This window comes from Notothenia rossii, assembly GCF_949606895.1.
Source record: "Notothenia rossii genome assembly, chromosome: 5".
NCBI classification, from domain to species: Eukaryota; Metazoa; Chordata; class Actinopteri; order Perciformes; family Nototheniidae; genus Notothenia; species Notothenia rossii.
Window position 1 is genome coordinate 28,444,308 of NC_136903.1, and position 27,913 is coordinate 28,472,220.

General features: G+C 42.9%; 1 protein-coding gene across 3 annotated transcripts; it reads left to right on the forward strand.

Moving 5' to 3' along the window:
• The first annotated feature begins 12,575 nt into the window (after nucleotides 1–12,575).
• On the forward strand, nucleotides 12,576–27,836 carry bbs2 (Bardet-Biedl syndrome 2). Of its 3 annotated transcripts, XM_079680021.1 has the most exons (19): nucleotides 12,816–12,847; nucleotides 12,977–13,051; nucleotides 13,218–13,352; nucleotides 13,610–13,837; nucleotides 14,726–14,851; nucleotides 15,136–15,198; nucleotides 15,748–15,825; nucleotides 16,031–16,135; nucleotides 17,154–17,240; nucleotides 17,398–17,533; nucleotides 19,076–19,215; nucleotides 20,072–20,201; nucleotides 20,302–20,473; nucleotides 25,089–25,218; nucleotides 25,895–26,014; nucleotides 26,224–26,361; nucleotides 26,592–26,704; nucleotides 26,831–26,979; nucleotides 27,179–27,836. In XM_079680021.1, exons 3-19 carry the CDS (start codon nucleotides 13,236–13,238, stop codon nucleotides 27,283–27,285), a joined length of 2,139 nt encoding a protein of 712 aa, XP_079536147.1. In that variant the 5' UTR covers nucleotides 12,816–12,847; nucleotides 12,977–13,051; nucleotides 13,218–13,235; the 3' UTR covers nucleotides 27,286–27,836. The 3 variants fall into 3 exon arrangements, with proteins under 3 accessions (XP_079536145.1, XP_079536146.1, XP_079536147.1); XM_079680019.1 differs by lacking the exons at nucleotides 12,816–12,847; nucleotides 12,977–13,051 and adding an exon at nucleotides 12,576–12,713; XM_079680020.1 differs by having other exon boundaries at nucleotides 12,755–13,051.
• The last annotated feature ends 77 nt before the right edge of the window (nucleotides 27,837–27,913 follow it).

The window sequence follows — 27,913 nt, forward strand, 5'->3', positions numbered from 1 at the left end:
ATCCAGTCCATATTTGATGAGTCTAGGTATAGTGGTTTTAGATCAGGACCTGGTCTTATGTGGTCAAGATGTAAAAAAAGCAGCAAAATCTTCCTTTTTTGTATTTTCACAAATAGAAATAAGGTTTCACAAATCTAAAACTGTGTTATAAAGAATGTTGAGCCTCTCTGGGATAATCCAGTCCAAATAAATCGGCTATGCAGCGATTTAAGAAGTTCAAACACGGAGGATTGTTCGCTCAGCGCTGTAAATTAAATTTCCCTTAACTTTCCCCTTAACTGCCGAATCGGACGCCAACTTCAGCGTCGTCTTAAAGTTGATCCTGAGTCCTGTCAGTTAAAGTGTTTCATAGTTAGCTTAACTAAGCATCAACCTAGCACTGAAATATATGGATGTTATTTGAAAGTATTTCTGAGAAAAAGTCAGCTGAAATTGTGGCATAGTTGCCACTGCTTTACGTGTTGACAGCATGTTTGAACATGTTTGCAGCAGTAAATGTGGCTGTTTGACCACTGACGTTGCAATAACAACACCTGACTTTAAATGTGCAACCTCTTTTTGTGAAAGATTTTTGATGATATTCCTATTGGCAGCAAGTTTCTATGTGAACATTATGAAATGGACAGCCAAAGAGAATAAATGAAAAACAGTTATGAAATACTATATGACAAAACAAGAATACAGTTTAAAAAGGGAGTGATTTTGTAAAATATCCATAAAGAAAAATCTGTTTACAGGTCTGTTTCATATGGGTGTTGAGCAGTGGCGTTTTCTGCTGGAGGCCAAGGGAAGCCAGGCTTCCCCTGTTTTTTCGGATTGTAGTTATAATTTTAATAAATAAATGAAAACACTTCGTTTCGTTTCGGAAATTATTTGTTGTGTGTTACTGCCGGCCCGTCTCTCCCCCATTCTCATTGAGTATTTTACAAAGAGTGAAACAGCGCCCCTCTAGGTAAAAAATGGAGGGATTGACCAATCAGATGAGGCCCACGTCATGCCCCTGCCAACCTGTGATTGGTCAGGGCCATGCCAAGGGAAGCCAGAGGCGGCTTGCTTCCCTTACCTCACAATCCAATCAAATCGCATCAACTTAGTGGTGCAGTGACGCGTCCCAAAAAGCGGGAGTAAGCTGTGCTCGGTTTCCCTCGACAAAATAGCAATGGGATTTCTCCATAGGATTTTGGAAAATAGCTCGAAAAAAGGTCAGTGGAAAACGAACCTGTTAGGTAAATGCACGTTTTGTTCAGTCGGATAATATCCAAATGTCTACCATACTTTTATAATGTACGAATCATAAATCTAATCGATAGAAGATAGATAGCGTCACTGCACCACTCTCACCGCCGTTAGAAAGTAGCAAGCAACTGAAGCAAGTGCAATTATGGAGGGTGGAGATTTGGAGTATTTAATCAAAAATAATTGTACTAAACTTCCGCTGCAGCAGCAGCAACAACAAATACAATCTGATGACAGGCCAATGCCCAAACTGGAGCTGTGTACAGCGAGGAACAAAGGAGCGAACCGGATGTAAAACGTTAAAGGTCTCCTGATTTAGTTTGTGAATGAATGCTTATTAGAGTTTCGGCTGGAGAGTGCGTGCGGACCTGTCGGTCAGATAACAGGCGTGTGTAAGTCCTGCATCTGTATGATACAAATGTGTGTAAAATGATGCCGGGCGCTGTAATCATTCATCTGGTTACGTTATTACATTGACCACCACCCCACCCCACACCCCCCCCCACACCCCCACACCCCAAAAGAAAGGACGTATTATTGGCTTCCCCTAATTTTTTTCCCACGCCACGCTACTGGTGTTGAGAGATGTATCCACAGATCTCTTACTTTGGCTCTCAAAGTGCACCAGATTGATGCTTTTAACTTCAATATTTAAAAACAAATCTTCCCGGGGGAGCATGCCCCCGGACCCCCCTAGAGGAGGTGAGGACCCCTAGAGGATGTTAGATCCACAGTGTTGACATGCTTATTTATACAATATGTGTGCTTATGCTAACATCATAAGACAAAAGTTGGTTCCGTGTTGTGTGTAGTGAGAACGCACTAGAGCAGGGGTCGGCAACCTTTTTGATATGAAGTGCCATTTAAAAAAATGTTTGTTATCAGCGTGCCAACGATCAAGAATTATCAACGGGGGGGGGGGGGGGGTTGAGGAGCATGACGCTCGTGAACTATCAGCAGGAGGGCGGGGGAGCCTCGCTGGAAGCAGTGTGTGGACCTGTCAGTGCAACTTACATAATGCCGAATTTAGCAAACACATTTAAATAATTGGTTTAAACGGCATAATAATGACGATCGTCCGTTCTGTGATTCTCCAGAGCACACCTGTATTAGGGTCATGCAGAGTGAGATGAGATCGCTGTCCCTTTAAGAGAGAGAGAGGGGGGTGTGGCTTGTGCATGTGTGTTTGTGGATGGTAGAGCGACAGTGAGGGAACGTGTGTATGTTTCTGGAAGTGAAACGAGGAAGCAGAAAAACAGAGGTCTGTGATGTATTTTGTGAAACAGAAGAACAGCTAAATAAATGCAACGGCCTCCCAAGAAGAGCTCGCCTCTCTCCAGTCATTTAAGCTAAAGTGGGTTATTGAACCTGAAGCTTGTTGCTTCTGCCCTCCTCGATACGGTCTGGGAGCCGACAGGAAAGTTCAACACACAGATGTCCAGTCCGCCACTGGGCTTTCAACTAAATACACAGCCACGCAAAAACTGCGGCATTTGTACAGCTCCTTATGTGTAGGCCTACGGCAATTAGTGAAGTGCTTTCCTCCGTGGTGAAACGGTCAGCTGTAGACCACGGAGGAAAGCGGCAGAAAGTCGCTTGGAGTTAAAGAGAGCGGGGGTGCGTTACGTGCATGGCTTCCTTCTGCAGGTAACGGGGAGACACGCTCTGGCGGCGGTCTCGATCAGGATCCGAAAATACAATTTAAATATTTTTGCACACTTATTCCACTTATTCCTAGTGTGCCACTGGTTACGGTGCCGCGTGCCAATGCTGGCACGCGTGCCAGGGGTTGCCGACCCCTGCACTAGAGTGAGGGGGGCCCCCGAGCCAAATCTCGCTTAGGGGCCCCAAAAGTCTAGGGCCGGCCCTGTGGTGACCCTCTTGGCGTTGATGGCGCACAGGTTGGTGTCCTCAAACAGGCCGACCAGGTAACCCCTCGATTCCACCGGGTCCGTTTGCGTCGCTTGGGAGAGAGGGAAGGCGCACCGGTACCAGCGCTGTTGTTATTAGAATCTGGTGCTTGCTGCTCTAACCCCTAGATTCCACCGGGTCCGTCTGTGTCGCGTTACGGCTGCGCCGCGGCGTTCGCAAAGATCGCTGCGCGGCGGCGTTCGCAAATATCGCCGCCACTCTAGTCAATGGGTGATATTCCACCAGAGGCAGCGCTTTACTGCTTCTGGAATGCTTCTGAAACACACCCAACGGAGCGTCTTGCCTGCCGGCTCGCAGTTTTTGTTGATTTGGACATATTTCCTGGACAGGCTACTTTGTACAGACAAAGTTAATAATCATTGTAATATTCTTATAAACGTGAATAATCAAATGAATCAAAGATGTGCATTTTAGTGGTAAAAAAATGCATTCATCATCATAATTATTCTATATATATAATTTACACAGTGCCTGTAAACCGGAAGAGAATGCTGGCATTTCTCCTCCTACTTGAAAGACTACGGAGGGATAGGGGCCCTTTCTTATTTCATCAATTCCCCCTCCTCGACTCCTCGACTCCTCGGTCCTCCGGTAGTGACCCGGAAATTAATTTCAGCGCGCCATGTTGAAGGACATCTAATTTCTCTAAATGCACTTCGTGGACCGAGGATTGAGCGTCGAGGAGGCTCTCTGGAGGAGCTATAATCGAGGATACACTAATGGATCCTCCACGGATGCATTTCCGGGAACAGAGATGTTTCAAAGAGTCGTGACGCGCGGCCGGACTTATCTCAGCCAATGACAGCTCTGTATGCATCCCCTGGGCCAAGGAGTTCAAAACTTTTAATCTCAATCAGATCCGATCAGATTTTGAAATCCCATTTTTTGTGATCCAGGATCAGATAAGTCGGCCAAATTTTGTCTCTAGAGTTCAAAGCAATTCAGGATAGGATCAGCCTGATCCAGATTACGATTTTTCAAGATGACTAGATCTTGAATATCAGTGCTTTACTATAATCCTACCGATCGCCATCTAGTGGACATGATAAATAATACAAGGAAGACAAGAGACCACATTGCAGAGACATCTATTGTCCGCGATTACTTTTGAAAGGTGATGAAAGATGATGGACTTTTTTTTTGTTGAAGATATTTTTACTTTAATCTAAATTACATTTGTGATTGACAATCTTTGTTGTCTTTGGCCTAGACAAAGTGTGTGTGTGTGTGGTTTAGGTGTGTGTGTGGTACAGTGTGTGTGTAGCGACCAGGGGGGGGATATATCCAGTCTCTGATAGTGTTACGTTATTATGAGAGTGCTCTGTTTCTGATTCTGAAATTGTATATATTTATATAAATGTGTGTGTGTGTGTGTGTGTGTGTGTGTGTGTGTGTGTGTGTGTGTGTGTGTGTGTGTGTGTGTGTGTGTGTGTGTGTGTGTGTGTGTGTGTGTGTGTGTGTGTGTGTGTGTGTGTGTGTGTGTGTGTGTGTGTCCGTGTGTGTCCGCATCTGTAGCCTGTTATTGTCTCATATATGAATGAATTAAAAGTAAATATATAAGTCATCATGAAGACATCTGTCCATCAGACAAAGGGCTGCTGTGCCTCCTGTCATCATTAATGGACGTCTCTTTAAAATGGGCGCTCAGAGGAGAGGAGTTCTCATTTCTCTAACCGCCTGCTGCTTCCCCTCCTCTCTCCTCGGTTCCCCTCCTCAGCTCCTCCTCTCGCATCTCCTGTGGACGGGACCAAGTCTCGAGGATAGGAGTCGAGGAGGGGAGTCGAGGAGGGGAATTAGTGAAATGAGAAAGGGCCAGGGTCTGCAAAATGAGTTTATTTTGGGGATGGGCCGGATGCTCTGACCGTTCCACTTCCTGCCCGGCGCCTCTGAAACGCGTCGCTTAGAAAATAGACTTGCATCCTACTTTTAGCGGAGCCCAGCGCCGAGACCCTTCTAGGATACTTCTGAGCTGTAACGGCCCGTCCACATGGTGGCGTTCATTGAAGCTTCAACGCTTCTGCCCATTCACTTTGAATAGGATGACACGGCCGTAACGCGGCGCAGACGGACCCGGTGGAATCTAGGGGTCACGGAAGAAGAACATGTTTCAACAATAATGTGGAGGGAGAGTCCTCTCCAGTCAGACTGAGAGGCTGATAACTACAGCTCAGTGAGGTAAAGGACTCTGAGTGTTTAGAATAGATAGTTTACTTTAGTCTTTATCTCAGTGGGTCTCAAACGTTTTGGTCATAATTTAAGTAAACACATATTTCCAAGGCACTCCTTTATAATTATTGGGATAAACAGGTTTGAAGTCATTTCAATGTATACTATAGGACAGTAAACCAAAAATAAAGCTGGAGAGATAACAAATTATGGATAGATAAATAAATGTTAACTAAGTAAAAATAAGATATAACAAAAATAAAAGAAGTTACATTTATTTGTTATTGGCTATGGTAGGTTATTGGTTATGTTCACATACTTATTTGATTATTAAAATGTAAACCGATCTTTTCATATGGATGTTTTAGAGTTGTACCCCCTAGATCTAGTAGTAATTCTGCCCAAAGCATTTTACTTTAAAATATTCAAAAATGTCTTTCCGGGGGGGCATACCACCGGACCCCCCTAGAGGATGTGACGTCCATCCCCCATTCTATTGTGTATTCCTTGGATACTCTATTGATCTTTATCTTTTATACTGTACGATTCTCTGGCTGGGAGGTGGGGGGGGGCGCCAGCTAAAATCTCGCCTAGGGCAGCAAATTGTCTGGAGCCGGCCCTGAACATAGCTAATCGTTTTCTACACACTTTTTCAAATCTAGAAAAGCTGATTAGAAGTATATTTCAGGGGGTGCATGATACCCCCTTCTACCCCCCAACTAGTTAGGCTATGTGTATTCTTTTTGTCATTATACCTTTTTCGGACCACTTATTTATTTATTTTGGTGATGATCCGACCTCCATGCTGCTACTCTGGTTCAAACTGCATCCAACAAACAATATGATTTATCTCGACCTACCCAAAATAACCTAAATCTGACACGGGGTGTTCCTCAATGTCGAGGACGCTTCCTTTGTAGGACATGTTTTCTGAGTCAGGTCCTTCAGAGGCTAGGCAAGAATCCTTCCGAGCATCGGAGAACGAAGAATGGAACATTCTTACAAGTTTGCAGGTGTGCGTCATATGAGAGGCCCCGCCTTACATTTTCCGCCACAGATTTGGGGAAATTGGCCCGTGCGCAAAGCATTGTGGGGATTTTAAGACTGCGGAGTCTACACATGTGCAGCCTCGACATTTCTCTAAACAAAGTACGCCGGGCTCGGTAGAATTCCAAGTATGCTGGACATTGGAACAGTACTTTGGCGGCACTCGATGACTAGTATGCTTGAAATAGTGGCTCTAAAGCAGCTTTACTCGAGATTGAGAAACACCCACGGTGTGAGGTGTCTTTTTTAGCTGTTCTGTCATCATTTCCTGCGATCTTCTTCATGCAGTCAATCAAAATGAATATTAATACGGGGCGATTCTTTGACTGTTTATAGGCAAATATGGGCGTTACATGAAGCCCGCAAAGGCTGCGCCGCATTTCGAGTTGATTGGGATTTATAAAGGGAAACCGGCGTAGGACGTGCGTGCGCAGTGTTTTATAAATCAGAATATTTTTGTCTTTAAGCTGCCACATCATCAGTCTGAAGTTAAAGTTTTGGTCTGGAAAGCCATGCTGGTTAAGTGTGCCTTGAATTCAGAATAAATCACCAACAGTGTCACCAGCAAAGCCCCCCCATACCATCACACTCCCTCCTCCATGCTTCACGGTGGGAACCACCATAAGATGGTACTTTATTGATCCCAATTTGAGAATTTGTTTAAATTTCAGAAACCATCTGCTCATCTTCTCTGCGTCTCACAAGGACACGGCGGTTGGAACCAAAAATCGCAAATTTGGACTCATCAGACCAAAGTACAGATTTCCACTGGTCTAATGTTCAATCCTTGTGTTTCTTGGCGTCAAGGTGTGCAAAGCTGAAGAGCTGAATGGGATTACAAAAATGTGCAGCAGAGGGGGCTCTTTTACCAAGTAACAAGTTAATGTCTTTAAGCTGCCACATCATCAGTCTGAAGGTAACGTTTTTGGTCTGGAAGGCAAGGGGAGGAAAATATAATCCTTCTTTTTCCAAACTGTAGAAGGCTCGTTGGTCTAGGGGTATGATTCTCGCTTAGGGTGCGAGAGGTCCCGGGTTCAAATCCCGGACGAGCCCTGTTTTTCAACTATGACTTCAAAGCCTCAGGGTTGAAATGACACAGTAAACAGTCTGTTGCTGCTAACAGATACAGTATCAATGCATTGTCTTACAGTCAACACTTCACTCACTAAAACAACTCACCAATATGGCAAATAAAGTGTTACAAGGTTATGCTATCACCTGACCTACCAACCTTCCATCAATTGCTTAAGCACACAGTATAAATATGTGAAAACAAAAACACCACATTACAGATGACTTCAACTTAGTTAGATGTATGGCCTTGGCCTCCCTTAATTCATCACCCTTTAAGTAACTCCATCACGTGTGGCTGTAGCATTTGCAAAATATTTAATTAAAAATGTTGGCCAATACTACTACTAAAATCTTTGAATCCTGAGTCAAAAGTGAGAGAATTAAGTAAGACTTTGAAGACAGTTCTTGAAGCTGTAAGAAATGTGAAAGACTTAATTGTTGCAGTTTGGTGATTCGTCACCTCATTTGAAAACACCTCTATCCAGTCAAATGTTACATGTTTTTTTTTACATAAATGTAACAACATAATTACATCATCAATATGTTTATGCAGCTTCCAGGGAGCTGTTTGGTAGTGTGCAGGGGAGCTTATCAAAAATACTTTAGATACAAGTGGGTAGTATAGTCTATAACATATTTAAAGAACATATTATATGATTTATATTTACAATCTAGATCTGGAAAGTACCTACAGTTGTTAAAGAAATGCAGTGGAGTAAAGGGTACAATAGATTCAACTTTATTTTCATATGCACAGTAGCTAAATCAGTGGTGTAAAGTAACAACACAAGTACATTTACTCGGGTACTGTACTTGAGTACAATATAAATATTGTACTTTTACTCCACTATTTATTTAATATCTTATGATACTTTGCTGATATGGAATAATGATACAAAAATATGATCAGCACTAAAATAAGACTTTAGTTACAACTGGATTAAATTCACAATCTACCCTAGAGCAATGGTTCCCAACCTGGGGGGGCGCCAAAGATCGCAGGGGGGGCGCCAGGCCTCAGAACTATGGAAAACCATTGACAAACTTATTGGAAAAGATCACTCAAAAAATTATAATACTGAGCTTATGATAAACGGAACCCTTCAACAGGATAGCCTAGCCGTGGCCAACCATTTTAATACTTTCTTTATTGAGTCTGTTTCAGAATTTGCCCACAGTTTCAATGTAACAGAACCGCTTCTTGCATTAGCTGACGATACAAAAGTGCTCAAACTCAACTGTACACATGAGACTAAAGTGAATAAAATAATTTCCACCTTATCAAATTCTAAGGCTAAAGATCACTGGGGACTAGACACAGTATTTATAAAAAAAACATAAAAAGAATTTAGCTAACTCCATCACCTTTATTACAAATCAATCATTAAAAGAAAATACATTTCCATCAGCTCTTAAAACTGCTATTGTAACACCAATTTTTAAATGTGGCAACAAGAAAGAAGTAGGCAACTATAGACCCATCAGCATTCTACCTGTTGTGTCCAAAGTAGTTGAAAAAGTAGTCGCGGAGCAGCTGGTATCACACCTAAGCTACAACGACCTACCCCATCCTAGTTTGGTTTTAGGACCAATTATTCTAATGAGACTGCATTCTGCTATTTAGTGGAAAGAATCAAGGCTAAGACAAAGGAGGGATAGTTGGAGCAGTGTTCCTTGACCTGCGAAAAGCATTTGACACAGTAAACCATACCAAACCTTTATCAAAACTCAACAATTTCAACCTGTCAGTTAGCACAATACAATGGGTCAGGTCTTATTTAGCTGGTCGTTCTCAATGTGTCCGTATAAATGATAAACTGTCAGAAACTAAGCCATGCTCAATCGGAGTGCCACAAGCCTCAATTCTTGGACCGCTGTTGTTCAGCATATATATTAATGATCTCCCATCTGCTTGTGAGGATGTGGACATCCAGATGTATGCTGACGACACAGTGGTTTACACTCATGGGAAAGATGCTGAACAGGTTGCCTCTAAGCTCTCGTCGACGCTGCACAAAGTTGCTCAATGGTTAAATGACTCGTGTCTTACTTTAAACACTAACAAAACAGTGATAATGTATTTCACGAATAAGAAAAAAACAACCACGCATCCACAGCTTCGTGTGAATGGTAAAATAATTGAAAACGTCAATGAGGTAAAATACTTGGGAGTGATCTTGGATGCCAATTTGACTTCTGAAAGCCATATTAGAAGCATGACTAGAAAGCTGAAATATAACATTTTCAAATGTAAACATATTAGGAACTCATTAACCACAGAAGCATCGAAAACCTTTTTGCATGCCATGATACTATCACATTTTCACTACTGTATAACCTGCTGGTCCCAAGCAACTAAGACTGCTATGAGACCACTTGAGGTTCTTTATAAACAAGCCTTTAAAGTTATGGATAGAAAGTCATTACAACACCATCATTGCAATATACTGTCCAAATACAAACTTTTCAATTTTGATAGTCTTGTTCTATTTTCCCAAGTTCGATTGGTATTCAGAATCATTCACAATTCTACAACACCACCGTTGAGGGGCTTTTTTCAGTTTCGTCATGAGCAGAGTTGCAGAAACTCCAGATCTTCATCAAATGCAGATCTAACCATCCCTCTGAGGCGCACTGCCTTTGGACAATCAGCATTTTCGTTTACGGCCATCAAGCACTGGAATACTCTTCCAGTTGAACTTAAAACCTGTACTGATTTTAACTTGTTTTCACATGATGCAAAAAAAATGATATTAAGCAACCAGTCATGCCAACATTAATTAAACTGTAATCTGATTTTTTTAATTTTTTTTATTTGAACTGTATTGTCATATCTTAGATATTTTTATTTTATTTAAGTGTATTTGAAGTGTACTAAGTATTATGTTTGTAACCTGTATTTAAATCAGGCTTTGTAATTATTTGAGTGACCGAGATCATGTAAGTGTACTATGTATTAATTTATTGAGTAGTACTTAAATCAGGTTTTAAAATTGTTTGACTGGTAGAGATCATGCAATGTTATTATTTGTATTGATTGTTATGGAAATTAGCTATTAGCTATAATCTGGAATATTGCATCTCTTCTCTTTGCTGAGATTAATGTTTTTGTATGCATGGTCCTTCTATAAATACATTAAAAAAAATAATTAAAAATTAAATAGATGATTTGAGGCCAAATATCATATTTAGATTTTTTTTTCTTTTACATATAATTGTAAAGCAATACATGATTGTCACTAAAAGCCTTCTCTATACATTGCAATAAAAAATAAATAAAAATTGATTAATTAATTTGAATACAAATTCAAGTTAGTAGCTATTAAAGGCATAAAAAGACAGAAATGTATAATTCTTTCTTTAATATAATTGTTTCTTCTGTGCGTTAATTGTCCAAACCGGGCTTGTCTGGATAAGCGCATTTTTAAAACATAGTCATTGTCCATGCCGGTTTCAGTTGGATTATTTGTCACAGTTGCTCTGATCGGTCTCCTCCATTTTGTAGATTATTTACGACTTTTGAATCCATATAAACACCTCGGCAAAATCCGGTTTACTTTGAGCATGTGTTTTAAACAGTTTAATCCCTTTGTGAATTGTTTCCACTTGCGCCGTCCTTTCATTTCTTCATACAGCGAAAATCCAAATGAATTAGAGTCCAATAACCATCAAAGTCACTCCAATAATGCTCCTTAATTACGCTTTCATCCTCCTTTAACAAAATACATCACATTCATCCTATTTGTGACAGTAGTTGTAGCATTTTGAGACTTTTGAACCACTGCCCTATACGAAGTAATTACAATGAGTTCCACCTTTACCAGCTGTGATAATAATACATCAATAAATATAATCATAACATATAATAAATATGATTCTGAAATGGGCCAGCACAATTAGTACTTTTTGAATTGGCACTTTAACTTTTAATTGTAACAGAATATACCTCTTTGGTACTTCCACTTTTACTTAAGTAAAAGATCTGAGTACTTCTCCCAACTCTGGCTAAAATGTAGATATAGGAATGAAAGTCTTAAGTCCCAGGCTCCTCCATCAAGGCAACATATGAGATGTAGAGGTATATGAGAAATAAAACGATTAAAAAAATATTGTAAGTGAACAAGTAAATGCAGGATAGTATATACATCCAGTACCAGTCAAAGTTTGGACACACCTTCAAATTCGAAGTTTTTTATTTATTTAAATGTGTTCTACATTGTAGATTTATACTGAAGACATCAAAACCATAAATGAACACATATGGAATTATCTAGTAAACAAACAAATGTTAAAAAAATCCAGAATATGATTTATATTTTGCTGGCTCCTGCAGTATGCTGTGGTAGCCATGCTGGCTAAGTGTGCCTTGAATTCAGAATACATCACCAACAGCCAGTGTCACGAGCCCCCCCACACCATCACACTTCCTCCTCCATGCTTCATGGTGGGAACCACACATGCAGAAACCATCCACTCACCTTCTCTGCGTCTCACAAGGACACGGCGGTTGGAACCAAAAATCGCAAATTTGGACTCATCAGACAGAAGGACAGATTTCCACTGGTCTAATGTCCAATCCTTGTGTTTCTTGGCGTCAAAGTGTGCAAAACTGTCATCAAGGCAAAAGGGGGCTACTTTGAAGAATATAAAATATAAATCATATTCTGGATTTTTAAAACTTTTTTGTTTACTACTAGATAATTCCATATGTGTTCTTTTATAGTTTTGATGTCTTCAGTATTTAAAAAAATAAAAAAAATAAAAAACTTCGAATTTGAATGTGTGTCCACATTTTTGACTGACAGTGTACATGGAATAAGATAAACAAGAACAGAATGTAAAATTAAATACCGTACAGTGAAATTAGTTAATTGTTATAAGAAATACATTGTAAGGTGCAAACCATAGACTGTAGGTGCAAACAGATGAATGTCTGAAGGCACTTCAAAGAGCAAAGGCACTTAATAGTATGACACTACCTCATACTGTCGAATGTGAAATACTCTGGCAAAGTAGAAGTGTCTTAAAAGATGGATAGGAGGCTTATATTAATAAATGTAGGCTATTTATTTGAGGTTACATGCTGCCAGCTCTAGTCCTGTGCAGAAACGTTGGCAATATCTTTTATTTTGAAAAACCAATGACAGGAAGTTGTTGTTGACAGGGAATCACTTCGTTGTCGGGCTCTCCAGCTAGCTCATTAGCTGGTTAGCTTAATCAACCAAAAATACAGCTTTTACTGGAAAGCAGAGGCCCAGGTGAGGTTGCTTGTCCAACTTGGTACGGTTTTCCAAAAACATTTTAAGTCGTGTGTTTTACTGTCTTCAATAGCTGGTGTGGTTTCCGGCAACATATAAGACAACGACGTTAGCAGGCTAGCAAAGTATTCTAGGTAAATATAGGGCATTGTATTTTCTTCGAATAATTCATATCGTGCTTGTCATTGAAACAGGGCTTACGGTTGGTTAAATAATCATACGTGGTGTCTTTTTGTTGTATAATTGGCATTCTTGTACCACAGAGGACAGGGAGATTAGTCCGAAGAGAAGCTTTAGCTTGCAACTCTTGTTGCTAGGCAACAGAACTCTCCACTGGGGTAAAGCCTGTAATTTCATTAGTGTGGCAACATCACGCATTTCACTTGGTCATATACAAGATACTTTTCCCATGTACTTAATTTTCCAATTTACTATCCAAAAAGAGCGTAAATAATATTGTATTTCGCTGTAGCCATATGTGTCTGCTTTACTGCTCTCATATAGGGATATACAGTAGGCATCATGTTGGTCCCTATATTCACATTGAAGCTGAACCACAAGATTAACCCTCGCATGGTGACTGTTGGGAAATTTGATGGAGTCCACCCATGCCTCACTGCAGCAACACAGGCTGGAAAGGTAAATAAAATAACATGTGCACTATTCCAACATAACTTTTTGGAGCTTAGCATGGTTGTTGTCTTAAGTGCTTAATATTTCCTGAGGGATTTATTTGCATATCCCATGTTTGTTGTGACCATGTTCTCCCCTACCTTACAGTCCTTTCCCACATATTTGTTGGACTTACCAGTCATTACCTCACTCTTTTAATACATACTATGCCATACTTATGTTTTCACTTCATCCCCTTAATTCTCCCTGTTTCCCTTTGGAAGGTTTTCATCCATAACCCTCACGCTCGTGGTCAGAGACCTGTTGCCCACCGACTGAGCCAGAGCACACAAGACTCTGACATCTCACTCCTCAACATTAACCAGGCAGTCACTTGTCTGACGGCTGGAACGCTTGGACCAAACTTGACAGGGGACACACTGTTGGTGGGCTCCCAGACCAACCTGCTGGCATATGATGTCCATGACAATGCTGATTTATTCTATAGAGAGGTAAGATATATACATGTAGTTGTAAGCCTTACCAGGAATGGAGTCTTGAAACAATGAAATAATTGCAGCATATAGGTAATCAGAGGTTGTTGATTTTTGTGTAACATTTCCGATTGCCCTTAATTCATCAGTTTTATCATCTTTTTGCTGATGTAGGTGTCACTCTATAAGAAGTTATAGTAAACTCTAGTAAAGATATCTCCCCTTTGAGGCTAGGAGAGATTATGATTGGCTGTCAGCGTTTTTGTGTGGCACAGCTGCAGCTACTTTTTCACTGTTTGCTTATTATTATTTATATTATAACAACTCAACTAATAAGTTGATAGATCATAGTGCTTTACAAAATGTGTTGTAGCATTTGCAAAGTACTGAATGGTAAATGATGTACACTCTGGACCACGACTAATTTATACAGCAGAGGATTAGGACCAAATGTAAAGATGTGTTTGAGTTCTTAGAAAAAAGTCAGAATTCTTCAATTTAATCCAGTGTTTTCCCCGTTTTAAAAAAATCGCGTATTTGTCATCAGTATGGATGCTCACATAGTTATATTGTATTTAGAGTTATTCATATAGAGCCCCGAATGTAGGGATGTTTGAAAAAAGCTGATGCACTTAAGGGGTTAATCTATTCGTGACTTTTTGGGGGATTTAGCTGATGCTGATGGAGTGAAAACGTGTGTGTGTGTGTGTGTGTGTGTGTGTGTGTGTGTGTGTGTGTGTGTGTGTGTGTGTGTGTGTGTGTGTGTGTGTGTGTGTGTGTGTGTGTGTGTGTGTGTGTGTGTGTGTGTGTGTGTGTGTGTGTGTGTGTGTGTGTGTGTGTGTGTGTGTGTGTGTGTGTGTGTGTGTGTGTGTGTGTGTGTGTGTGTGTGTGTGTGTGTGTGTGTAGGTGACGGATGGGGCCAATGCTATCGTGTTGGGAAAGCTCGGGGATATCCCGAATCCTCTTGCCATCATAGGCGGGAACTGCGCCTTACAAGGCTTTGACTATGTGGGCAATGATCGCTTCTGGACAGTAAGCACCATTTCAACATGGGGATACAATACAGATCTGTCAAGAAATTGGTATTGTTAAAAAGCAATATAACACAGAACAAATGACACTGCTACTTTAGCTACAGTATATGTCTGCATACCCAACCATTTTCTAGCTATCTTGTCGGTTAAGATTGTTTGACTTATTTATTTGAAGAAGACACAAGCAGACAATTAAATTGACTATTTACTGTCCCTGTTGAGAAAACCATTTCTTGGCTGAAATAACTTAATAAATGTATTCATCAAGTGTCTTGTTTTCAGGTAACAGGAGATAATGTCAGATCTCTGGTGCTCTGTGACTTCACCGGGGATGGGAAAAATGAGGTAAGTCCTGACTGTCTGGCAGCACTGTGAAGTCGCTGGGTTTGCGTCCTGGAGGCTTTGAAGCTTTATTCATAATATTCATTTTCAAATTCCAAGGTAAACATTTGAATGCTGCACACCTTTTTTTCAGTGTCTTTTCATGTCTTTTCAAGCAGGTATTTCTGTTCAGATTAGACCATGCTAATATTATAAAATGTATGGTACTGGATTCTAAGTATGGCAGCGTACGTTTCTTTCTGACTCTTGATATCCAAACATATTCAAATTTCCAATAACAAAATAATTTGTTGAATCTAAAAGTCAAAATTAAAAGAAAAGATACTAGATAGATAGATAGATAGATAGATAGATGGATAGATAGAAAGATACAGTAGATAGATAGTTTTCATTAAAAAAACTTAAAAGAAGCTTAGGGAGTAAAGAGACATTTGTTACAGCCCTTGTGACTAAACTGTAGACATTAATTATATGAAAGATTAAATCGTATTGATATGATCATTTATTGTTTTGAAGGAGAATTAAGTCAGGCCTTGTGCATTATGTTTACAGCTCCTGGTAGGATCAGATGATTTTGACATCAGGGTGTTCAAAGAGGATGAGCTTGTGGCTGAAATGACTGAAAATGAGGTAAATGGATGCAACACATTTCCCTCTTCAATACTCACAAAAGTATGTTTTTAAAGACTTTAAATTATGTTTTTTTGGGAGAGTATATCATTTGAACTAATATATGCACTATATTTACTCATATCTTAGTTATTATCTTATCTGTTTTATGCTGAAGAAAAGTAATGTTTTTGACTCAACAAGTTGTCCCTCTCTCCTCGTACAGACTGTAACATCACTGTGCTATATGCATGGTAGCAGGTTTGGCTATGCCCTGGCTAATGGCACTGTGGGAGTTTATGACCGCACCGCCCACTACTGGAGGATTAAGGTACTCATTTACGAAAATGCTGTCTTGGACAAGAGGGGATTCACATCACACTCTCCCTCAGCAGGCTTGATTCCTTTTTCTTTTTTTTCTGTTATTGTAAAAATGATAATTTCCTCAAGTATTTGAGCCTGCAAGAGCTTAATAGTTAATCAATTATCTTAAATCGTTTTAAAGGGACATTCCCCAAGATCAAAACTAATATATTTTTCTGCCTACCTCAAGTGTGATTTATCAATCAAGATTGTTGCAGACTGTTGGAAATATGGTCCAAAGAGATCTGCTTTCTCTAAATATAATGCAACAAAATGACACTATATGATATGTCTCTTTCCAAAACCTGACTCAAGTAATCCTTAGTGGGAGTATTTTCCTGTAAGAACTAAGATAAGATAAGATTGACCTTTATTAATCCCCATAGGACATTTCAGGAGTATAAAACAGCAAGAGAGTGAAAGAGAGGACAGTACAGAGTCACACAAATGCAATAAAAATAACATTATATAAGTAACTGTTAAAACAATATATCACCACATGGTAAAACATTGGTAATTTGAATGAACATAAATACATATTTGAGTTTGGATTGTTAAATATATTTAATGTATGTGTGCAGATATGAGTGCAGGTCAAAGTCATTTGTACAAAAAGTACGGGTTACTTTTCATGGGTTACGTGGTTAACTGATGGCTACAGGCACAAAGACAGTCCGAGACGCTTTGTGCTGTGACGATGAGGGATGAGATGGGGACTATTTTATTTATGTGGGACTACACCTGCCAAAGAATGGACAAAAGCCTTTTGCTCAGGAGTAGATGTACACTTCCTTCAGCGTAGTAATACGGTTGGTAGGAGAAATTCTCTAGAAAAAAAATAGTTCTAGTAGTATCTAACGCTATGCATCTCACACATTTAGTTATATCAATAGCAATACATGTAAATGGGAAAATATGTACCTTCTGTACTTTTGATAATGTGTCTCCATTTGCTTTTCTTTCATGTGTTATTCTCTACCAATCAGTCTAAGAATCATGCAATGAGCATCCATGCGTTTGACCTGAATGCTGATGGTGTGGTGGAGCTCATCACTGGCTGGTCCAATGGAAAGGTCAGCACACAACCCAGCAGGCCTATCATTTAGAAAACAACCAATCAAACTTCAGAAATCTCATTTGTATTTAGATTTTTGTGGGTACAAGTCGTTTATTTCCGCAGTATTTCTCATTAATCTTCAGTCTTTCATCAAATCCCCCTTTTTATGTCAGATTGACGCTCGTAGCGAACGCACAGGCGAGGTCATTTTCAAAGACAACTTCTCATCTTCTGTGGCCGGAGTGGTGGAGGGGGACTACAGGTTGGATGGACAGAAACAACTCATCTGCACCTCCATAGAGGGAGAGGGTATGTCGGCCTGCCATTATCTCACTAACTAAAAAGGATATTTTTTTTTTGTGGTTAAGGATTTTATAAACATTGTAGTCTTGCATTTTCACCTAAGTACAATGGAGATGTATTGAGTTTAATTTGTGATGCTTTTGTGATTTTCTAAATGTGTCTTTAATGCTCTCAGCAAATCCCTTAAAAAATAACACCATTCCTGTCTGCCTCAGCTGTGCTTTAAGCCTTATTCAGGCAAAGCATGCAACCAATCGAACATGATCGGGGGAAAATGAACAATTAAAGGGGTCCTATTAGGCTTTTGTGGGTTTTCCCTTTCCTGTAGTGTGTTATATAGGTTTGTGTGCATGTAAATGGTCTGCAAAGGCTAACATCTCAAAGTTTCTCTCCCACACTCCTGCCCACCCCAAACTGCCTGAAATCAAGCCCCCAGGAAGTGCGCCGGACTCTGATGAAAATATTTGTTGTGTCCAAACGGCGGTACTACAATTTTCGTATCAGTTCGTGACGTCACTGGGCCCAGAAAGACTTCTTCCCATTGACTAACATTGGGAAAGAGACGTCTGTAAATCAGCGGATATATATATTTTTTAACGAAATAAACTACCCAGTATGAACTATTGTATAGCCCTTATTATAATCATTAGGTCCTTCAAGTTGTAAAATGAACTAAAAGCCGAATCTAGATTTATTTTCTGTCTCCATTCATTCTTCTGAGCCAAGAGTGGGAGCTCCGGGGGCGGGGCTTAAGGGGCGCATGCTCTGTGAGCGCACATACGGGTTCTTCTGCTCTGGCAGCCAGGCACGATGGGTAATCTGTGACGTTTCGCTCTCTCAAAAGTTTTGTCCTAATGCGTTTTGTCCTCATGCGCCAATGAGCAGCTCTAGTAGGAAAGAACGAGAACCTGTCTCCCACGCTGTATCCAGTTCTTAATATGCATCCATGCCTGAAATGCCTCCAGTGGACTCATTTGTTTACTTCTGGGAAATAGTGACATCACTTTTTAACACTCAGTTTCTACTGACTAACGCTCCAACATATTGTACGTGGCTTAGGGGCGGGGAATCTCTAAGCGGTTCACCTTTCACAACAGAGCCGGCCAGCTAACCAATCAGACAGAGGGTGAAAAGAGGTGCTGCAGCACAGGCAGTATGAGGCAAATATTACATTACATTACATTACATTGCATTTAGCTGACGCTTTTATCCAAAGCGACTTACAATAAGTGCATTCGACCAGGAAGATACAACCTTTAAGAAAACAGAATCATATAAGTACATCAGGTTTCATAGAGCCAAACATTTCAAGTGCTACTCAACTGGCATTTAGAAAGCCAGCCCTTTATTAGTATATAAGTGCTTTGTTAGTAATTTTATCGCTCGAAGTGGAGTCTATAAATATATATATATATATATATATAAATAAAGAGCTTTTTGAACATTAAAGCCTGTAATCATGTCACAGTAGAGGTACAAAATACAAATAGGAACCTGAAAATGACTCTCATGAAAGTCCTTAGTGTAATAAATGTGTGTATCTTGTAGTGCGAGGCTACCTGCCAGCGAGCAAAGACCTTAAAGGGAATCTGATGGACACCAGTGCTGAACAGGACCTCATTAGAGAGCTCAGCCAACGCAGACAGAATCTGTTGCTGGAGCTACGCAACTATGAAGAGAATGCCAAGGTACATATATTTATTCTATACTTTTTTTTGTTATTTGTCTTTTAAGTTTTATTTGTCTACATTGTAAAAAGAGCGTAGAAATGGGGAATAGTATTTGGTTGGATTAAAGAAGGTGTTATTGAAATGGGCAACATGTAGATTTACATTTACGTGACAACATGTGTTATAAATGATAGCAGATTATTTTCAGATTATCTTTAATTGAACTGAAGTTACTGATATATTTCTTGATTGATACCCTCAACTACTTAACTTTTAACTCAACATTTCTAATTCAAAGAAAAAACACAATGCATTGTTTATTCGCTTACATGTATGCAGTAGAACATGACAAATTATTCTTACATAAATAACAGACAATGTGATAAAGAGCTGCAAAAACCCTTTTGCAGGGTTAGGGTTTCTTCACCACTCTCCAGTGTATGCCTTAATCCATTAGAAAATACCAAAAAAAACAATGCAATATAGAGAAAGATAAGATCTCACACACTAGCAGAAATAAAATAAAAAGTAGAAAAAATAACAATTAACGGGAGGTTTACATAAATAATCCATTAAAATAGCATTGTGCAGATAAAAACAAACATTTTAACAACCTTCTTGAATATTAAAATATGAGAGTATTCCATATCACCAAACCTCAGTAAAACCAAATTGTTATGAAGATGTGTAAGAGACAGTACATTTCAGAATCATTTGAAGTAGGATAATTGTGTAATTATTGATTGTACCGAAACGATTATTCGTATTACTTTCATATTTTGGCCACATCAGGGATAGCAGTCTGATTTCACATTTGGCTGCATATTCTTTTATAAATATGCTAACATCCACACAAACTGTACCATTGTTTCAGGGTGTGTCAGAGACAAACAGTGGGGTGGGCGTCATACCTGCCAACACTCAGCTCCAGACGGCGCTCTCGGTACGACCTGCTACAGAGACACAGAAGGCTCATGTAGAGCTCAGCATTTCAACACCAAATGGTACAGTGTTTTAGCACTTAAGCTGAGAAACTCAAGCTTGTTTAAGGGCTGAGTAAATACAAAGTCCCGGGTCCCTGATCCTCTTTTGTGTCTTCTCCAGAAACCATCATCCGTGCAGTGCTCATCTTCGCAGAGGGGATATTTGAGGGCGAGAGTCACGTCGTCCACCCCAGCGCCCAGAATTTGTCCGGCTGTGTCCGAGTCCCCATTGTCCCCCCAAAAGATATACCAGTGGATCTGCACATTAAAGCTTTTGTTGGAGGGAAAACTAGGTAGGATGTGTGAGTGTGTAAAGTGTGTTTGCTTTGGAGTATCAGTATAATGAACTGAGGTTACCTACTGTAACCCCAGCTTCTATGAGTAAATGGCGTATCCCTCTAAGGCTATCGCTATTGGGTAATCCCCCTGCGCCCCCGCGCAGCACTGAAACACTTGTAGTCCACGCCCACCCTCGGGCCTCTTTCCGGTATAAATAGGAAGGAGGCCCGGCAATCTGCTCCCATACCAAATAACTTTTCTTCAGCTATTCGTAGAGCCAGTGGGGCCCAGCGCTTAGAGGGCTGCGCCATTTACTCATAGAAGCTGGGGTTACAGTAGGTAACCTCAGTTCTATTTCGTATATGGCTTCGCCCTCTAGGGCTATCGCTATTGGGTTAAGGGCGAAGCATGATGTAGTCTGCGCCCCACTGGGTCCGCCCTGCACTAGAAGCACAGACACACCTGCTAAATAACACCCCATGCCTGTTGTGCCATGCGTAATTGCGCATCACCGTCCCTGGAACATAGCAAAACATGCCTATCTTCCCGACGGGGTGAAGGCTGGGAACAATACATACCGGCCGCTGTGAGAAAGTAGAGACGAAGGTCCCACCTTGCGCAGCGATCATAGAGGGGGAACAGCAGCTCTCTGCGTGTCAGACAGGTAGGAGAGCGCCCAGCTGGATCCCTGACGTCACTCACTCTGACCAGGCACTCCGTCAGAGGAAAAAGGAACATCCCTCCTATGAGAGGGGAAAAGGGCCGCTCTCCGCGTGCCGAGAGGCAGGAGAGAGGCGCACAGCTGGCTCCCTGACGTCACTCACTCTGACAGGACACCCAGTACAGGGTGTGTCAGAGAGGAATGGGAGACATCCCTCAAATAAAAATGAATAAACGAACAGGGGGAAGACCAAGATGCAGCAGTGCAAATATCTTCCACTCCACATTCCTCCGTGCAAAGCCGTGGAGGAGGAAATTCCTCTGGTGGAGTGCGCATTGATGTTCTCCGGGGGCTCCACCCAAGAGGAGTCATGCCTGTGACACAGCCTCACACAACCTGTGTGACAGCCGCTGTGCAGACAGAGGTTGCCCGATCGAGCGCTCTCTATAGTGCACGAACAGGCGCTGAGAATGGCGCAAGGCAGCCGTGCGCGCCACATAGCAAGACAGCGCGCGCACAGGACAGAGGAGATTTAGAAAAATAGTGGGGGTAAAAACCGCGCAAGACACTGTTCCTAGGATGACAGGAGTGTTTCTTGTATCCCATGGAACTGCTGGGGGGAGAGGCTTCTCTGTGACGTGCCGTAATGGTCGTCATGGTGACGAGCCACGCCATCGCCGCCGCTGCCCGTGAGGCAAAAGTGCTGCGAGGGAGTTTCCACACGCTGCCTTTCACTCCGTCTCTCCTCATGAGGCGCGTACACGCCCAGAGGATGAGAGGTGTGTGCATGCTGTCCACACGAGGCGTTATAACGGCGCTCATGGGTTATTATGACCGTGTGTAGGAGGCATATCTGGGACAGAGGAATGCCGCGAGTTCTGCAGTTTATAAACCAATAGGTTAAAACAGCAGGCTTCTGCAGCGAATGAACCACCTCTGGAGTGTCCCCCTGTTGGAAGAGACCCAAGGGGATCATCACGTGACCAGCTGACGCCAACGCCGAGCAGCTGCGTCACGGAGAGGGCTGTGTGGGTTGTGACACGCCGGAGGAGAGCTGTCAGTTCCTCCCCTCGCCGCCGCGAGAGTCGCGCTCTCATGCTGGCTGAAAACATTCCAGCACCTGTTTGATCGTCAGCATGTGGAATACTGACAGATCGAGGATGTCTCATTCCCCCAGTCTTTTTTCGGGATTAGAAAAATAACGGGAGTGAAAACCCCTGATTTTCCTCCCCTTGAGGAACCCTGGAAATATCCTCTTTCAACAGGAGTTCCAGCAGCTCGGATTGGAGCGCAAGACATAGCTTCTGGGAGGACAGGAGTGTTTCCTGTATCCCATTGAACTGTGGGGGGGGGGGGGGAGGAGGGGAGGAGGGGAGAGGCGAACTGCAGGACGTATCCTCTGCTGATCAGCCTGCTCATCCATCTGTCCATCAGACACACGCGCTGCCACTCTGAGAAACACTCTAAGAGCGGGCGCACATGCTCGAGATGTTCTGTGGTCGTCATGGCAACGAGCCACGCCAGGGAGCCTCCACACGCTGCGTTTCACTCCGGCCCTCATCATGAGGCGTGTACACGCTCAGGGGATGAATGGAGGTGTGTGCAGTGCTGTCCACACGAGGCGTTATAACAGCGCTCATGGGTTTATTATGACCGTGTGTAGGAGGCGTATCTCGGACAGAGGAATGCCGCGAGCTCTGCAGGTTATTAACCGATAGGTTAAAACCAGCAGGCTTCTTGCAGCGAGCCGTGGCGCTGCGGGCGCTGCCGCTGGGGGGGCAGTCAGCCTGGAATACTGCACATTCCCCCGTTCTGGCTTCTCCGTGATGCCATTGCCCTCGCCGCCACTGTGAGGCGAAAGGGCTGCGAGGAAGCCTCCACACGCTGCGTTTCACTCCGACTCTCATCATGAGGCGCGTATACGCTCAGGGGATGGATGGAGGTGTGTGCAGTGCTGCCCACATGAGGCGTTATAACGGCGCTCATGGGTTTATAAAGGCCGTGTGTACGAGGCGTATCTCGGACAGAGGAATGCCGCGAGCTCTGTAGTTTATTAACCAACAGGTTAAAACCAGGCTTCTGCAGCGAGCCCTGCTGTCTACTAATCAACAAATTAGTGGCAGCCGGCTTAATTAGCGCGCTCTGAAATGTATTAACCGACAGGTTAAAACCAGGCTTTAGCAACGAGCCCTGCTGGCTATTAACCAACAGGTTATAGGCAGCTGGTTTACACAGGGCGTGAGGCAACCCCAGGTGGGCTTGGACCGAACGAGCTGCGTGGGGGCCTCCACACGTGCTGCCCACATGAGGCGTTATAACGGCGCTCATGGGTTTATTATGACCGTGTTTAGGAGGCGTATCTCGGACAGAGGAATGCCGCGAGCTCTGCAGATTATTAACCGAGGTTAAAACGGGCAGGCTTCTGCAGCGAGCCCTGCTGGTAATCAACAGATTAGTGGCAGCCGGCTTAATTAGCAAGCTCTGCAGTTAATTAACCGATAGGTTAAAACCAGCAGGCTTCTGCAGCGAGCCCTGGCGCCGTGGCGCTGCGGGCGCTTCCGCTGGGGGCACTCAGCCTGGAATACTGTTCATTCCCCCGTTCTGGCTTCTCTGTAATGTGCTGTAATGGTCGTCATGGTGACGAGCCACGCCATTGCCCTCGCCGCCGCTGCCCGTAAGGCGAAAGGGCTGTGAGGAAACCTCCACACGCTGCGTTTCACTCCGGCTGTCATCATGAGGCGTGTACACGCTCAGGGGATGAGTGGAGGTGTGTGCAGTGCTGTCCACATGAGGCGTTATACCGGCGCTCATGGGTTTTTATGACCGTGTAGGAGGGGTATCTCAGACAGGGGAATTCCGCGAGCTCTGCAGGTTTATTAACCGATAGGTTAAAACCAGCAGGCTTCTGCAGGGAGCCCTGCTGTCTACTTAATCAACAGATTAGTGACAGCCGGCTTAATTACCGGCTCCGCTTCCTCTGAGGCTCTCGCGGAGCAGACCAGGAGCAGGGGAGCCTCACTCCCCTTTGACTCGCCGCCGGGAGACCCTGTCTCTGGGGTGGCGGGGGAGCGGAGACGTGGGACGGAGCCCCTGCAGCCGCCGGCTGCTGCGGGCGTTGGTGCCGCTGTGGCAGCTCAGCCGACTGGAGCCAGCTGTACATGCTGGCGAATGCCGTCCACCTGTTCCGCGGCCGTCTTCATGGACTCCACCATGGCGTGGAACTGGGGTCCGAACAGCCCGTCCGGGCTGATTGGAGCGTCCAGTAGCACTTTTCTGGCCGTCTCCGTAACAGACTTCGCCGCGCTGTGGTGACGGAGAGGGGGAAAGCATGTTCGGCCGCCAAGCTGGCACCCTGCTCCGACTCTGTCTCCCCCGTCCGGGGGAGAGGAGGGAGGGGAGAACCAAACGGTGAACCGTGGAGGGAGGCGGGGCAGGAGTTGCTTCGGACTCCTGCCCGGCACTCTGCCCCAGGGACACGAGGCCCCGTCAGCGGGCTCGTAAGCCTGGACGGGCCAATCGTCCTCCTCGGCCACAGCAGCAAGAGTGTCCGCTCTCCGCTTCCTGTCGCCCGAGGGGAGAGTGCATGCTACCTGCTGGTTTAGAGCCGCGTACGCGTGCTCTGACCCCCGGCAGGATTCGCATACTGCTTTTATCACTGCAGGTCATAACTCATTATGAACCCAGAGCCACATGAGGGACAATCACGGACGCAGTTGTTGCTCATGATGATTCTCAATTGCTGTGCTTCAGTAACTGTGCTGGTTTGCTGAAAAAAAGAGGGAGCAGATTGCCGGGCCTCCTTCCTATTTATACCGGAAAGAGGCCCGAGGGTGGGGCCCACCTTGCGGGTGGGCGTAGACTACAAGTGTTTCAGTGCTGCGCGGGGGCGCAGGGGGATTACCCAATAGCGATAGCCTTAGAGGGCGAAGCCATATACTAAATAGAACAGCCTTTTTTTCTCTCTCCAGTACTCAATTCCACGTGTTTGAAATCACCCGTCAGCTGCCACGTTTCTCCATGTATGACATCACGGTCGACTCCTCGGCTGCAGAGCCCAGCGGAAGGGTCACCTTCAGCATCAACGATCGACCACAACGGGTAGGCTGTCAGAGCGTCTTTTAGGAACACGGAGGACAATAAAAAGGCTGCAGCACACCAAACCAGGAGTTGCAACTGTCAATCCTCACTTTCATTTGAATGTAGGTTTGAGCTACAGCGTTAGGGTAAAAAACGCATGAGCCTGGAGCAAAACATAACATAGTAAACTTTTGGAGAAACGTAGCCAGACCTCACTCTGCAGTGACCAATCATTTTAGCCAGCGATCAGAATTTTTCATTCAGTTTTAGGTTGACAAAATAGAATAAGGCTGGCAACGTTTGGCCAATGAATGAGGGTAAGAAACGAAACAAAACCAGTTATCCCCTAACCATCGAGGAGTTTGTGTAACAGCTGACGTTTTCCTGCAACAAGCTTCAGCACAGAGTTGTCCCTTTGTTTTTATTTAGTTGATTTCAGCTGCCTTTGAATAGGGCTAAATATTTAAAAGAAGGCTATGACAAAAAATATATAAATATAAAATCTACATGTACTATATTGGGAGCTTGAAGTGACTTCTAAAGATTATCACAGCAACAACTGCTTTGGTGGGAATGCAGCAGAAACATGATTTTGAACAGTCCCACAGCATGTTTAAGGCAATGACATGCTGATATGCCTTTGCTATTCAATTCTATGTTATTGTTGATATGCATCGTGTGCTTGTATGGTGTGTAGGTGGTGATGTGGCTGAATCAGAACTTCTTGCTTCCTGAGGGAGTAGACAGTCCTGACATCACGTTTAGTTCTCTAAGAGGAGGGGGACTGTTGTCCGTCAGTATGGCCAGCAATGGACAGGTACAAAAGCACAATAACGTCTTTAGCTGTTAGCTTCATTCAGATTTGAGCTTGTTTGATTTGATCCTTTTAAGATTACCAATGAAATCAATGGTACTAGAATGTATTTCCGAACAAACAAAAATGAAGAAACATCATGAGCAAAATGTGATTACTTAATGAACATCAGCTACAATTTGACATTAATCCATCTCAAACTGCCCAATCAGATCACTCTGAGAACTGATGACATCGACCTGGCAGGAGATCTGGTCCAGTCACTGGCCTCCTTCCTCGCTAAAGAGGATTTGTCGGCAGAAGCAGACTTCCCTGTATACTTTGAGGAGCTACGCACTACACTCACTGAGGTCAGACTTTCAACAGATTCAAATATTTTAATGCTTTTATTTAGAATCAGAATCAGAATTCCTTTATTCTGTACCAGAGGGGAACATGTAGAACTTTCCACTTTTACCCCAAGGATCCATCGTCACACTTCAACAACACCTGTTGAAAAGGCTGCTCAAGGCCAAGAGAAGTCAGAGAGCATATGAGAAATGGTCTTTTTTTTATTGAAGCTTGAATATCTGTCTGATAGGTGGATGAGTTCCACTCTGTCCACCAGAAATTGACTGCAACCATGGCCGACCATTCTAACTACATCAGGAACATGCTGGTGCAGGCAGAGGATGCCCGCCTGATGGGTGAGATGTGAGTATTGTGCATTATTATCAACAATTTGCATTTCACCATACACTGTTAATACTGATATCAAATCTTTTTTTAACAAGCAATTGTTTCTCTCCCTCTTTTTCCAAATACTTTTGCCCTCTGAAGGATTACAATGAAGAAGCGTTACAGGGAGCTGTACGATCTAAACAGAGATCTGATCAACGAGTATAAAATCCGCTCAAACAACCACAATGCACTGTTGGCCTGCCTGAAGTCTGTCAACCAGGCCATACAGCGAGCTGGTAGACTCAGAGGTAGGGCACTGTGTATTCTTATGTATTTGGGTCTGCCGCAAATTGAGGCCTCTAAATAGTGTCCTCTCTATAATTAACAGTGCTTTGAAACTTAAAATCATGTGTGGCATTCTATATGAGTAGTTGTTTCTTGCACATATATATATATATGTTCTCCTCATATTAATCCATCTTTCCTGCTGTTCCTACTTCTCTCCAGTGGGTAAGCCCAAGAACCAAGTGATCTCTGCCTGTCGAGACGCCATCAAGAGCAACAACGTCAACGCACTGTTTAGGATCATGAGAGCTGGCACTGCATCCTCCTGAGGGCAAAGGGAGGTGGAATGCAGAAAAGGACAATAGATTGAAAGGACAAGAACAACGGATGAGAGCTATTATGTTAACCTTTATCAATTCCAAGGTTGGACTGAGATTAGTGGGATGAGAACTACACATGTAAAGGAACGCTGTTGTAGCTTTAATCTATCTTTAACCGTGATTTAAGAATAAGCAACAACCTGGCAGCAGTTTAGCTAATGTCCATTGAATGTTCTCGAGAAGTTCCAGGTGACCCTGCACTTTTGTAAAATAAATGTTTTTCCATGACGATTTGTAGAAATATGCTGGATCAGCCGCGAGCTGACACAGTGATGTTTAGAGAGAGCACAGCTGGAGAGCAGCTTCCTCTCAGACAGAGCCCCGAACGCTCAGGCTCTCTGCTCCAAGCTGTTGAGTGTTTGTAGCCAAAGAAACCCATTTTAAAATAATAGTTGACAAAGAGGACCAATGCTGTGTGTTTACCTTTTGTAGAGAGAGAGAGATTGTAAGTGTGTTTTTGTGGCAGAAATTGTTATTAAATGAATTATGTTTTAAAAGATTGCATGTTTTTTGTATTCTTGGAAACGTTGTGATCTCTATTAGAATTTGTGCTCGACAGTTAGTCAGCAAAAACGAT